At 45.8% G+C, this 11,864-nt stretch overlaps 1 protein-coding gene across 1 annotated transcript in view; it reads right to left on the bottom strand.

Annotated features, from left to right (window-relative positions):
• Positions 1-11,864, bottom strand: part of Srp68 (signal recognition particle 68) — a 41,568-nt gene that overhangs the window by 7,153 nt on the left and 22,551 nt on the right. The window contains exons 9-11 of the mRNA XM_008831356.2: positions 7,714-7,812; positions 4,750-4,814; positions 391-547 (exon numbers count right to left, since the gene is read on the bottom strand). Of these exons, the coding sequence (XP_008829578.1) occupies positions 391-547; positions 4,750-4,814; positions 7,714-7,812 (321 nt within the window). The remainder of the gene's footprint in view (positions 1-390; positions 548-4,749; positions 4,815-7,713; positions 7,813-11,864) is intronic.

Genomic DNA, 11,864 nt, shown 5'->3' with positions numbered 1-11,864 from the left:
AAATCATAGCTCTCAAAAAAGACCAAAAAAAAGAAAGAAAGAAAGAAAGAAAGAAAGAAAGAAAGAAAGAAAGAAAGAAAGAACTACATAGCCTTACATGCTAGGATTGTAGGCACGACCCTCCATGCCTGGCTTATGTGTAATAATCTTATTAAGTGACCAACTGTCAACAGCCATGACAGTCTGGACTTGGGTCTCTGGGTGCTGCACAGCACCTGGAGGATATCTTATACAGGGAAAGTGCTCAGTGAAGACCCAAGGGTTTACTAGCATCTACACCTCAAGGTGTCTTCTGCCCAGCTACTAGAGCTGTCAGCCCTTCACTATCCAAAGCTAAATCATCTTGTGTTCAACACAGCAAAGGACAGGTTCCCAGTCCCCAAGGGCTACCTGCAGAATGATGTCATAGAGCCGGATCAGGTCCTGGGGCCTGGGGGAACGCTTGCTGTCATCTTCTGGCTGCTGCTGCAGCAGAGCCTTATGCAGGCCTTTAGCCATGTTCTCATTCCTCTTGATGGCTGTCGACAGCTTGATGTAGGTCAGGTAGCTGGAATGTACCATATGCCAGCTCAGGTTATGCTCAAGGAAGCTGATGTCCTGGGAGGAGTACTGGGTTGAGTTGGCACTGACCTAGGGAGCTGTGGGGTGAGGGTGTGTCACACAGCAGGGTTACCTAGCCCAGATCTCAGGCTACGGGGTCTGCAATCTGGTAACAGCTCAGTGGCAAATTTGCAGGGGACCAGAATGAACCCTAATCACAAAAAATGAACTCAGCTTGAACAATATCCTATGTGCTCCTTTCCCAAGAGCTACAGGGCTTCCAGTTTCAGAAGACACTGCTAGTTCTCAAGAGTATCCATGGGTAGAAGCCAGTTTCTGGATAGAGAACAAGTCAGCTTCTGGGCTCGTGCTCAAGGGCAGTGTGCTCTCATTACAGCGGTCCACCCTCACCAACAACCTTCTCAGAAATGCCACAGCACAATCCATCTGATGGTCACTATACTCTAGTCACACTAGCTATTATTAACTAACACCACAGTGCTGGCTAGTTTGAACTGCACCACCTGGCAAGTCCCTTTAGTTTGGGGAAAAAGCATGGTACCTCCTTAGGAAGCATCCAGGCTTCTTGTCCCCGACCCTACCCTGGCTGGAGGCTAGCCCGAGAGGATGCAAAGAAGGCCCATGGTCAGGGTCGAGGCCAGCAGGGGTCAAGGCTCCATAATGAACATGGGAACCAAGTGTGGGGTGTTGACCCTGGCCTTTTCTATTCAGCTTCCAGAACAAGAGCACTTTGGTGTGTTGCAGGGAATCTGGCCCGCTCAAGAGAAGAGAGGGGACACAACAATAACAACAACAAACCGTTCCTAAGAAAGAAGAGGCCAAGCTGGGTGTGGTGGCACACATCTGCAATCAGGAGGCTGAGGCAGGAAGACGAACTATCCCAGGTGGGCTATGTGCAAAAACCAAACAAACATACACACAAATAAAAAAAAGGAAAGAATACAAACAAGCTCTGGGATGGAATGACAAATGAGAAAGCACGGGAAAGACCAGCTCAGTGCAGCACATGCAGAGCAGGGAGACCAGGGCTAGACTGGAGTGTCATCAAAGTGAACCAATCCCAGATCAAGAAGAGCAACACACACATCATTGTGAGAGATGACAGAGGTAAACAAGGACTGTTAATATAGTAGAAAACAGCTGCTTTTAAGAAATAGCAGAGAGGTGAGCCGGGCGTGGTGGTGTACACCTTTAATCCCAGCACTTGGGAGGCAGAGGCAGGTGGCTCTCTATGAGATCAAGGCCAGCTTGGTCTACACAGCAAGTTCCAGGCCAGCTGGGGCTATAGGGAGACTCCCATCTCAAAAGAAAAAAAAAGAAAGAAAGAAAGAAGAGAGGGGCTAGAGAAATGGCACATGGCTCAACTGTTAAGAGCACCAGCTGTTCTGGCAGAAAATCTGGCTTCAAATCCCAGCACCTACATGGCACTAACAACCATCTGTACCACCAGTTCCAGGGGACCTGATGCCCTCTGTGCCCTTCTGACCTCTGTGGGCACTGCATGACACAGGTGCACTTATGTACATGCAGGCAGTACATTCACACATATAAAATAGAATAAAATTTAAAAAATTTATGACAGATTGTTTCATTGAGTATAGTAGTCTGGGTTGTCAGCTGTGGTCTTTCAGAACTTGAATAGATAGATAGATAGATAGATAGATTTCTTTTTTGTCTTTTTGAGACAGGGTCTCCTTGTAGCCCCAGCTGTCCTGGAACTTACTATGTAGACCAGGCTGGCCTCTAACTCACAAAGATCTGCTTGCCTCTGCCTCCCAAGTGCTGGAACTACAGGCGTGCACCACCACGTGAGGACGGATTTTATATTTTAAAAGATACAAACGGGCTGGAGAGATGGCTCTGTGGTTAAGAACACTGACTGTTCTTGCAAGAAGACTGGGTTTGAATCCCAGCACCCACATGGCAGCTAACAACTTTCTGTAACTCCAGTTCCAAGGGATCTGACAGTCTATTCTGTCCTCCATGGGCACTGCAGGACATGGGCTCACTTACCTACATGCAGGCAATACATGCATATACATAAAAATAATAAATAAAAGCCAAGCGTGGTGGCACACGCCTTTAATCCCAGCACTCAGGAGACAGAGGCAGGAGGATCTCTGCAAGTTCAAGGCCAGCATGGTCTACATAGTGAGTTCTAGGACAGCTGGGGCTACAGGGAGACCCTGTCTCAAAAAAACCAAAAAAAAAAAAAAAGAAAAAAGAAAAGAAAAAATTAAATAAATATAAATAAATAAAATGCATCTTAGCTGGATGTGGTGGTGCCTATCTTTACTCCCAGCACTCGGGAGGCAGAGGCAGGTGGACCTCTATGAGTTCAAGGCCAGCCTGGTCTATATAGCTAGGCCAGCCAGGGCTACATAGTGAGATTCTGTCTCCAAACTACATACATACACACACACACACACACACACACACACACACACGAATGAAAGAGCAAAAGGGGCCCGGCATGATGGGTCATGCCTTTAATCCCAGCACTTGGGAGGCTGAGATGGGAGGACTCCTGATAGTTAGAGGCCAGTCTGGGCTACAGAGCAAGTTCCAGGCCAGGAAAGCCTACATACAATCCTGTCTCTAAAAAGGAAAAAAGCAACAGTAAAAACCAGTGGAGACACAAGACAACTACGGAGGGATGTTTTCCACTGCTGAGCTGTAGTCATGGAGAACTGTAGAGACTCCCTGAACCCAGACAAGAGTAGACAACACAGTGCAACAAACAGACAGATACCCAGAGAGAGCACACGAGGTGCTGCAGACTGCGGACAGGACAGGGTGGCTGACTGACCGGAAAAAGTGAGGCAAAGCACAGCTTACAAAAAAAGAGTTGCAAGCGGAATTAAAACTGAGTTCAAATTAAACTTAAAATGTGAAAGTGACAACTTCAAAATGTTCATAGCAGACAGAAGGACGGCAGTTAGCTCCACAAGGGAGGTGGCGCGAGACAAGGGAGCGGTCACAGTAGCTTTAAAGTTACTGGCTGAGGCTAGGTATAGTGGCTCACACCTGAAATCCCACATTTCTGGAGGCTGAGGCAAGAGGATCCCTAAGCGTCTGAGGCCAGCTACAGAGAGATCCTACATACAAAATAAAAAGAAAAGCGATGGGCTGAGTTGGTAAAGGCACTTGCTGTGTAAGCCTGGCGACCTGAGTTGATTCTTGGAACCCATGTAAAAGTGGAAGGGGAGAAGTGACTGCACATCATTGTCCTCTGACCTGCACACATGTGCTGTGACTACCCCCAGCACTCATCACATATGCACACACAGTAATAAAATTAAAAAAAAAAAAACAACCAAAAAGGACCCCCTCCAGGCTAAAATAAAACCAAAAAATTACAAAGCAAACAAAGATACACTGCCCTTAGGCAGCAGACACCAATAGAGCAGGTCAGCATTCAGAAAGCAATGAAGGGTTCCGAGTTAGAAAAAAAAAGATACTGGGGTAGAAAAAGGCCTTGCTGGACATAGTAGCACACACCTTTAATCCTGTGAGTTTGAGGCCAGTATGGTCTGCATAGTGAGCTCCAGGCTAACCATGGCTACATAGTGAGACCATGTCTCAAAAAAACACAAAAAACCTACAATACTGGTTGTGTTCCAGCTTTTAAGCTGTGTAAAAAAATTGTATCATATATAATATACAAACAAGGGCCAGTGTGATAGTTCACTGGGTTTAGGTGCTTGCAGTTGACACCTGAGTTTGAATCTCTGGTCCCACATGTTGGAAGGAGAGAACCAATCAACAATTCATCTTCTGACCTCCACATGAGCACTCTGACATATATGCCTCTACATCACAAAATAAATAGAATTTTAAATTTATTGTCTTAAAAAATAGCAATATGCACCGGGTGTGGGTGCACACCTTTAATTCCAGCACTCAGGAGACAGAGGCAGGCGGATCTCTGTGCGTTCAAGGCCAGCCTGGTCTACACAGTGAGTTCCAGGACAGCTGGGGCTACAGGGAGACCCTGTCTCAAAAAGAACCCCCCCCCCCAAATAGTAATATGCAGTTACACACACAGTCATCTAAGATACACCTGCATCCATGAATATACCTTTTTATGTGTTAAGAAATTACAAATTCCAATGTACATAAACATTATATGTATGCTCTTGTTCCAATGATGTATCTCACAACATTAAAAAGTAAAGTAACCCTTACCTGTGCAGGTACTGGAGATTGGACACCTTCCCTGACTCTCCTTCCAGGGTGTAATCTCTCTGTTTCTGAAGAAAGTAGAGAAAAGTAAAAAGGAAACCTCTCTGCCATGGTTCTCACTACGCCCTTAAACTGCTGTGGTGCTTCAGGTGCTCTAGTAAGTGCGGAACCCTGAGAAATCACAGATGTGCAAACACAGTGCACAGTGACATGGTTGCCCAGTTGCCGTTGGCATCCAAAAACCAACCTTGAGTATACAACATGGCCAGCTGGGGCTTCCTGTCCTCAGCTCCCAGTGTCTCGCCCCAAACATTACAACGAGGTGATCCTGCCAGCTGTGGGGACATAAAACTGCAATCCTAGGATCCTAACACCGAGGACAGTCTGGGAAACAGGGAGACCCTGTCTTAAAATTTAAAAAAAAAAAAAAAAAAAAAAAAAAAAGACTAAAAAACCCACTGAGGATACAGCTAGTTCAGCCTAGAACAAGACTTGCCTAGAATGCACCAGGCCCTGGGTTGTGTGTAGAACCACAAAACAAAAACCAGAAGAGCATTCCAGTCCTCAGAGTCTGCTTTAGACCCAAATTCTACTGCTCCTGCGTGCCCTGTGCTCTCACAGCTTGCCATTTTTTTGAGACAGGGTCTCCTGTGTAGCGCTGGCTGGCCTAAACTTCCCAGATCAGTCTCAAACACAGAGATCCACCTGCCTCTGCCTCCTGAGTGATGGGATTAAATAAAGGCGTGAACCATCACACCATGATTACAGCTTGTTGTTTTGTGGATGGCTGAGTAACAGGCCCCTAAATCATCCATATCCTGACCCCTAGCATCTGTGATTTTATGAGACACAGTAAAAGAGACTGGTACTGTGATTGTCCTTGGATTACCATACTTAGAAGAGGGAAGCAGAGAGTCAGCAAGATAGTTCAATGGATAAAGGCATCAGCCACCAAGCCTGTTGACCTGAGTTCTACCCCAAGTCCCACATGGCGTAAAGAGAGAATCAACTCCCACAAGTTGTTCCCTTTCTCCCACATGCACTCCATGGTACACATGCATGTGCACACACATACACACAGATAAATAAAATGTAATAAAATTAAAAAAAAGTTAGTGATGGAGATGTAGGGTCTAGAGGGGAGAAGGAAGGCACGAGTTGCTGGCTCTGAAACAGAGGAGCCCCTGCCCCAGGGATATAGGTGGTTTCGGGGGCCACAAAAAGAAATCTTTTTTTGGGGGGGGGTCTCCCTGTAGCCCCACCTGGCCTGGAACTTGCTATGTAGACCAGGCCAGACTTGAACTCCCAGAGATCTGCCTGCCTCTGCCTCCTGAGTGCTGGGACTAAAGGTGTGTGCCACCAGGTCTGGCTGAAAGGAATTCTTTGGCACACCAAAGATTAGAACAGAGCAGTCATTTTAAACGTTTGACCTCCTAAGTATAGGATAATAAATTTGTGTTGTTTTAAAGCCTGAATTTAAGGTAAGCTAGGCAAGGGGCACATAGCTGTAATTCTAGCACGTGTGAGGCTAAGGCAGAAAGCCTGCAAGTTCAAGGTCAGGCTGGCTACACAGCAAGTTCCAGGCCAACTCTGGCTTCAGAGTGAGTCCCTGATTCAAAACTAAAAACTATATAGTGAGACTGTTAAAAAAAAAAAGAACGGAAGGAGGGAGGGAGGGAAAAGGGGAGGAAGGAGGGAAGATGGCCACACTAGCAGAGCAGAAGGAACAAAGATGCCTATGAGTGACATCTGTTCATTCTGTGGCATCTCCCTAACCGCTGTGAACTAGGTGAGGGCAGGAAGCTGTGGGTATCTGTTAAGTGGATGAAGGGAGCATAATATGTGGTGGCAGCTTTTTGGACACTTTGTCAAGGTACCATGGCACCTGCTGAAAAACACATACTTAAGTTACCGTTTAAGAATACCAAGTTTCGGGGCTGGAGAGTTGGCTCAGCGGTTAAGAGCACTGACTGCTCTTGCAGAGGACCCACAAGGCGGCTATGAACCGTCCTTAACTCCAGTGCCAGGGGAATCTGATGCCCTCTTCTGACCTCTGAGGCATTGCACAACACAGGTGCACTCACATACATGCAGGCAGTACATTCATACACATAAAATAAAAATGATAAATATATTTAAGAAAAAAAAGAATACCAAGTTTCAGAGGTTTTTTTTTTTTTTCGGTCTTTTTGAGACAGGGTCTCCCTGCAGCCCCAGCTGGCCTGGAACTCACTAGACCAGGTTGGCCTTGATCTCACAGAGGTCTTCGTGCCTCTTTGTGTACTACCACATCCGGCCCAAGTTTCAGTTTTATAAGTTAAAAGAGTTCTGAAGATAGATGATGGTGATGGCTGAACATTATAAATATATTTGCTACCACTAAAATATATAAGTAAAGACAGATGATAAATTTTGCTATGTATATTGCAAATAACAGCTGTATGTATTTGGCATGTACCTATACTCTGAGCTACTAGGGAGGCTGAAGCAGGAGGACTGAAAGTTTGGGGTCAGCCAGGAAAACTTACTGAGACTTTGCCTCAAATAAAATTTTGAGGAAAATTAAAAAGAAAAAGCAAAAAAAAGGCCTGGACATGGTGGCACATGTCTTACCTAATCCCAGCACCCAGGAGGCAAAAGGATCTCTGTGAGTTCCAGGCCAGCCTGGTCTACATAAAATTCTAGGTCAGTCAGGGATACACAGTAAGATCCTGTCTCAAACAAACAAACAAACCCCAAAACAAAACACAACAACAAACTAAAAAAACTACAACAAATGAAAATAAAACAGGGTATAAGAAAGTTTTGAACCTGATGGTGCCCAGAGGCCTTTACTGCTTATTAACTGACCACACCTACAAACACCCCAGTGTCCTCTTGCAGTGACCCCTAAGAACACACCTGACAGGACAAATTTGGGAGGATCTGAGCCCAAGGTAGGAGCCGGGGGTCAGCAGATGGACCTACCTGATCGGGCTTGAGCTCTTCCCGAACGGCCTGGAGGGCGTCCCGGCACTCACTGAGCACAGACTCAAACAGACGCTCCTTTGTTTCTTCACTCTCAGCCTACACAGAGGTAAAATGGAAGAGGCTGTTTTGAGTAAACTGGAAGCGTTCTATTCTAACTGAAGGAAGGAGCCATCTGAGGCTCCCACCACATCTGCACATTCGCCTGCCCCCAGAGACCCTTTTATTGTCACTCTGCAGTTGTAGATCTTTCTCTCCATCATCCCCATGGTAAGGGCAGCTACTCTCGGAGTGAGTACCCTGAATGAAGCCAGAAGTCATGTCTGTAAGTAATCTCCAAGTACCAGGGCCCTGGGGCTCTAACAGTCTTCCCACCATAGAGCTTTCCCTTCCCTTCCTCTACCATTCTGTCTCTGCTCAGGGCCAGCACCTAGTTCCCTGCAGGGGCCCTAGACATACCAATTCCTTCCCTTCTTTGCTGTTGGGCTCTGTTACATGTCAACAGAACTGTCCTTTACAACTATGAGTCAATTTAGCTGGGCATGGTGGCACACGCCTTTAATCCCAGCACTTGGGAGGCAGAGGCAGGTGGATCTCTGTGAGTTCGAGCCAGCCTGGTCTACACAGTGAATTCTAGGTCAGCTGGGCTACAGGGAGACCCTGTCTCAAAAAGATCAAAAAGAAAACAAAAAACAAAAACAACTATGAGTCAATTTGCAATTCCTGAATCTCTTTTAAGTTCAAGCCAGTGACAGATGTTACTCATCAATACCCTACCATAAGGATATTTCTTTTAAACATCTAAGTTCTCTTTTCTACAGACTATCTAGAAACAAGTTTTGGGACAGAAAAAGTTGACAAGAATGAGGTGACAGTATTTGTAAAAGAACTGGGTGCCACCTGCTGCGATAGCTGGGGTAAGTGGAAAAGTGATTCGTTAACTGAATACCTGCCACACCACATCGCCACCCTAAAGAACCTGGCTGAGCAGGTGGGAACGCGCCAGCAGGAGAAAGGAAAGAACCCATGGTGCTGGCAGCACTCAAAGGAGAACACCAACATTCCGTGCTTATGTTTGACTCTCCACAGAACTAACAGCCAATCTGAAAAAAATGTCAACATCTCTGAGAAGCACAAAGCAAGCCCAGAATTCCCACGCCTCTAAGGAGCTCTGAGAAAAACTACTTTTCAGAATGTCTATGTGTTCCCTAGTTTCTAGTGTGAAAATCTCTGTAAATTGCCCAATCTAAGTCAAACACACTCTTCCACTTATTAGTAACTTGACTTCCCTGCCACTCATGAACTTGAGAACAATCAGGGCCATGCCATCCTGTATCTCTAAGGCAACAAGGTACCATCACTGTTACAGCAGTGTCTTCTAACAGGCGCAGAATGGAAATGCACTCTATCTGCACTGTCCAACACAGTGGATGTCAGCCATATGTGTCTGCTACTGCGCACTTGAGGTCCATGAAAATTAGATGGAAATAGCCAAACATGTCAAGGGGCCACATACTACATAGTGTAACTCTAATGGAAAACACAGAGCACTGCTAAGCACCTCAAACTGGCAAAAGCACGTCATTTAGTCAAACTTGCTGACCAAAAACTGCAAGTACAACTTCTATGGAATTGTGCACTCATGACACTCAGCTAGAGTAAGATACATGAACACAATCCCTTTGGCACCATAAAGGAACAAACAGCCAATCACACATGTACCACGGCCACGTTATCAGCAGAAGAATCACCCCAGCATCAGTTTGAACCCATGTAATCCCACAAATAGGCCACCAACACCTATTTCAGATGTGGGGCAGGAGTGGGGGCAGTGGGGGGGGGGCTGTTTGGGCAATGGGCATATAAGAATAAGCTTTGACTTCTAGCTACATAAATCTCTCTTTCCTATGGGTAGGGGATGTTCAAACTTAAAAATGAAAATGATGCTAGAATGCCAACCTCTTTACTGCCTTTGCTTAGACAGACCCCTTGGCATCAGGATGCTGAAGATGAGAAACCTTCCCCACTCCCACATAATTCTAAATTTTACAGAGGGTTTACTAAGATATGCAACAACAACGAAGTTGAAAAAGTCTGAAAGGGAGGACGCCCTGACAACCCACACCGCTCAGTGACTCAGAGACCACTGGTATCTGAGAACCTGTTATGCTACTTCCTGCCTGGGGCAAAATCTTCCCAAACAGGAAGCCTTCATATATTTTACTGCTCACATTTATTCTACGACCTGTATTTGATGCCAAGATGACTCCAGAGGACAGTGGAACAGACACACCTCTCAGCATGTAGAGGCAGGACTCTGCTCTTTGTATGCAGCCCTCCACTTGCTGCTGAGCCAACAGGGACGTGTTCTAAACACAAGTGGCAAACTCCCTGCATAAGAATGTGCGGTCTGGCTGGACCTTGTTCCCAAGGTATGCCCATGGCACAGGATCTGAAGCCTAGAAATAATGCACTACTTACAGGTCTTAATCAGTAAATTTTACATGCCTTTTTATGAAGCTCAAAACAGCAGGTGTGCCTCAGGTTCTCTTTGTAAGCAAGGCCCCAGGCCACCTGTAGGGAGCACACTGGCTGCTGTGTGCCCTGCTGTTAAAGACAGATTCCCAGATTGTTTTCACTTGCTGATAGAAATTATTGGACGATGATGGTGTGACTAAGAGACACAGGAGGCAAGCCGGGCCACATTCCCCACCACACCCATAGCAGAGCTGTGGGGACAGGAATTAAGCTTCACCCAGCCCTGAGAGGTTACAAAGAAAGAAACGAAGAATCTGGTGGGTATAAGCCTCCCTTAAGAACAGATTTTCTTTTTCTTTTTTGTTAAATTTAATTTTTATTATTTTATTTTAAAAAATTTTTCACGCCAGGCATTGTGGAACACGCCTTTAATACTAGCACTTGGGACGCAGAGACAGACCAAAAAGACCAAAAAAATTTTGTGTATGTTTTCCCTACAGTTCCTTTGGAACTAGAGTTATGGATGGTTGTTAGCTGCTATGTGGGTACTGGGAAACAAATCCAGGTCCTCTGCAAGAACAGCCAGAGCTCTTAACCACTGAGCCATCTCTTAGTCCCTGGATTTCCTTTTTTCAAAGAAAAGAGTAAATGGTCCCCCTTTTCTCAGACGTCAAAAAACCAGAGCTGGGAGACTAGCAAGATTGCTCGGCAAGTAAAGGCACTGACTGCTGACCCTGGTGACCCAAGCTCTACCCCACGTAGTGGAAGGCAAGAACCAGCTTTGCCTTTCTGTGAGTTGTCCTCTGAGCTCTACTTGTGTGCCCTGGCATGCTATCTCCCCAAACCCCACAATAAATAAATTTAAAGTATAATAATAAGTTAAATTAACAAAAACGAAAACAAGTACACGTTTCAGAATGCAGGAGGGGAAATCATCAAGCTTGCAAATATTTAAAACTTAGCTCCCAAAAAGAGCTGCCTAAAAGTAACCTCACACCACAACTACCAGTGACTCCTCAGGGCTGCTCAAGTATTAAGAATGTAAACTTGGGGGGCTGGAGAGATGGTTCAGCGGTTAAGAGCGCTGACTGCTCTTACAGAGGACCCAGGTTCGATTCCCAGCACCCACTTGGCAGCTACAAACCGTCTGTAACTCCAGTTCCAGAGGAATCCAAAGCCCTCTTCTGACCTCCACGGCATTGCACGACACAGGTGCACTCATATACATAAAGGCAATACACCCATACACATAAAATAAAAATAATAAAGAAAATATTTTTTTAAAAAAGTGTAAACTTGGGGCTAGAGTGGTTAAGAGCACTGGCTACTCTTGCAGAGGACCTGGGTCTGGTTCCCAGCACCCACATGGTTGCTAACAACTGTCTATAACTCCAGTTCCAGGAGATGTGATGCCTTCTTCTGACCTCAGCAGTCACTGCACGACAGGGGTGCACTTACATACATACAGGCAATACACTCATACACATAAAGTAAAAAGAAAGTTTTGGGGTTTTTTTGTTCTTTTTGAGACAGGGTCTCCCTGTAGCCCCAGCTGTCCTGGAACTCACTATGTAGACCAGGCTGGCCTTGAACTCACAGAGAACCGCCTGCCTCTGCCTGGGATTAAAGGTGTGCGCCACCATGCCAGGCCGAAAGTTTTTTTTTTTTTTCAA

This window comes from Nannospalax galili, unplaced genomic scaffold, assembly GCF_000622305.1.
Source record: "Nannospalax galili isolate Female #2095 unplaced genomic scaffold, S.galili_v1.0 scaffold634, whole genome shotgun sequence".
Lineage (NCBI taxonomy): Eukaryota > Metazoa > Chordata > Mammalia > Rodentia > Spalacidae > Nannospalax > Nannospalax galili.
This window is presented reverse-complemented; position numbering and strand designations above follow the sequence as displayed.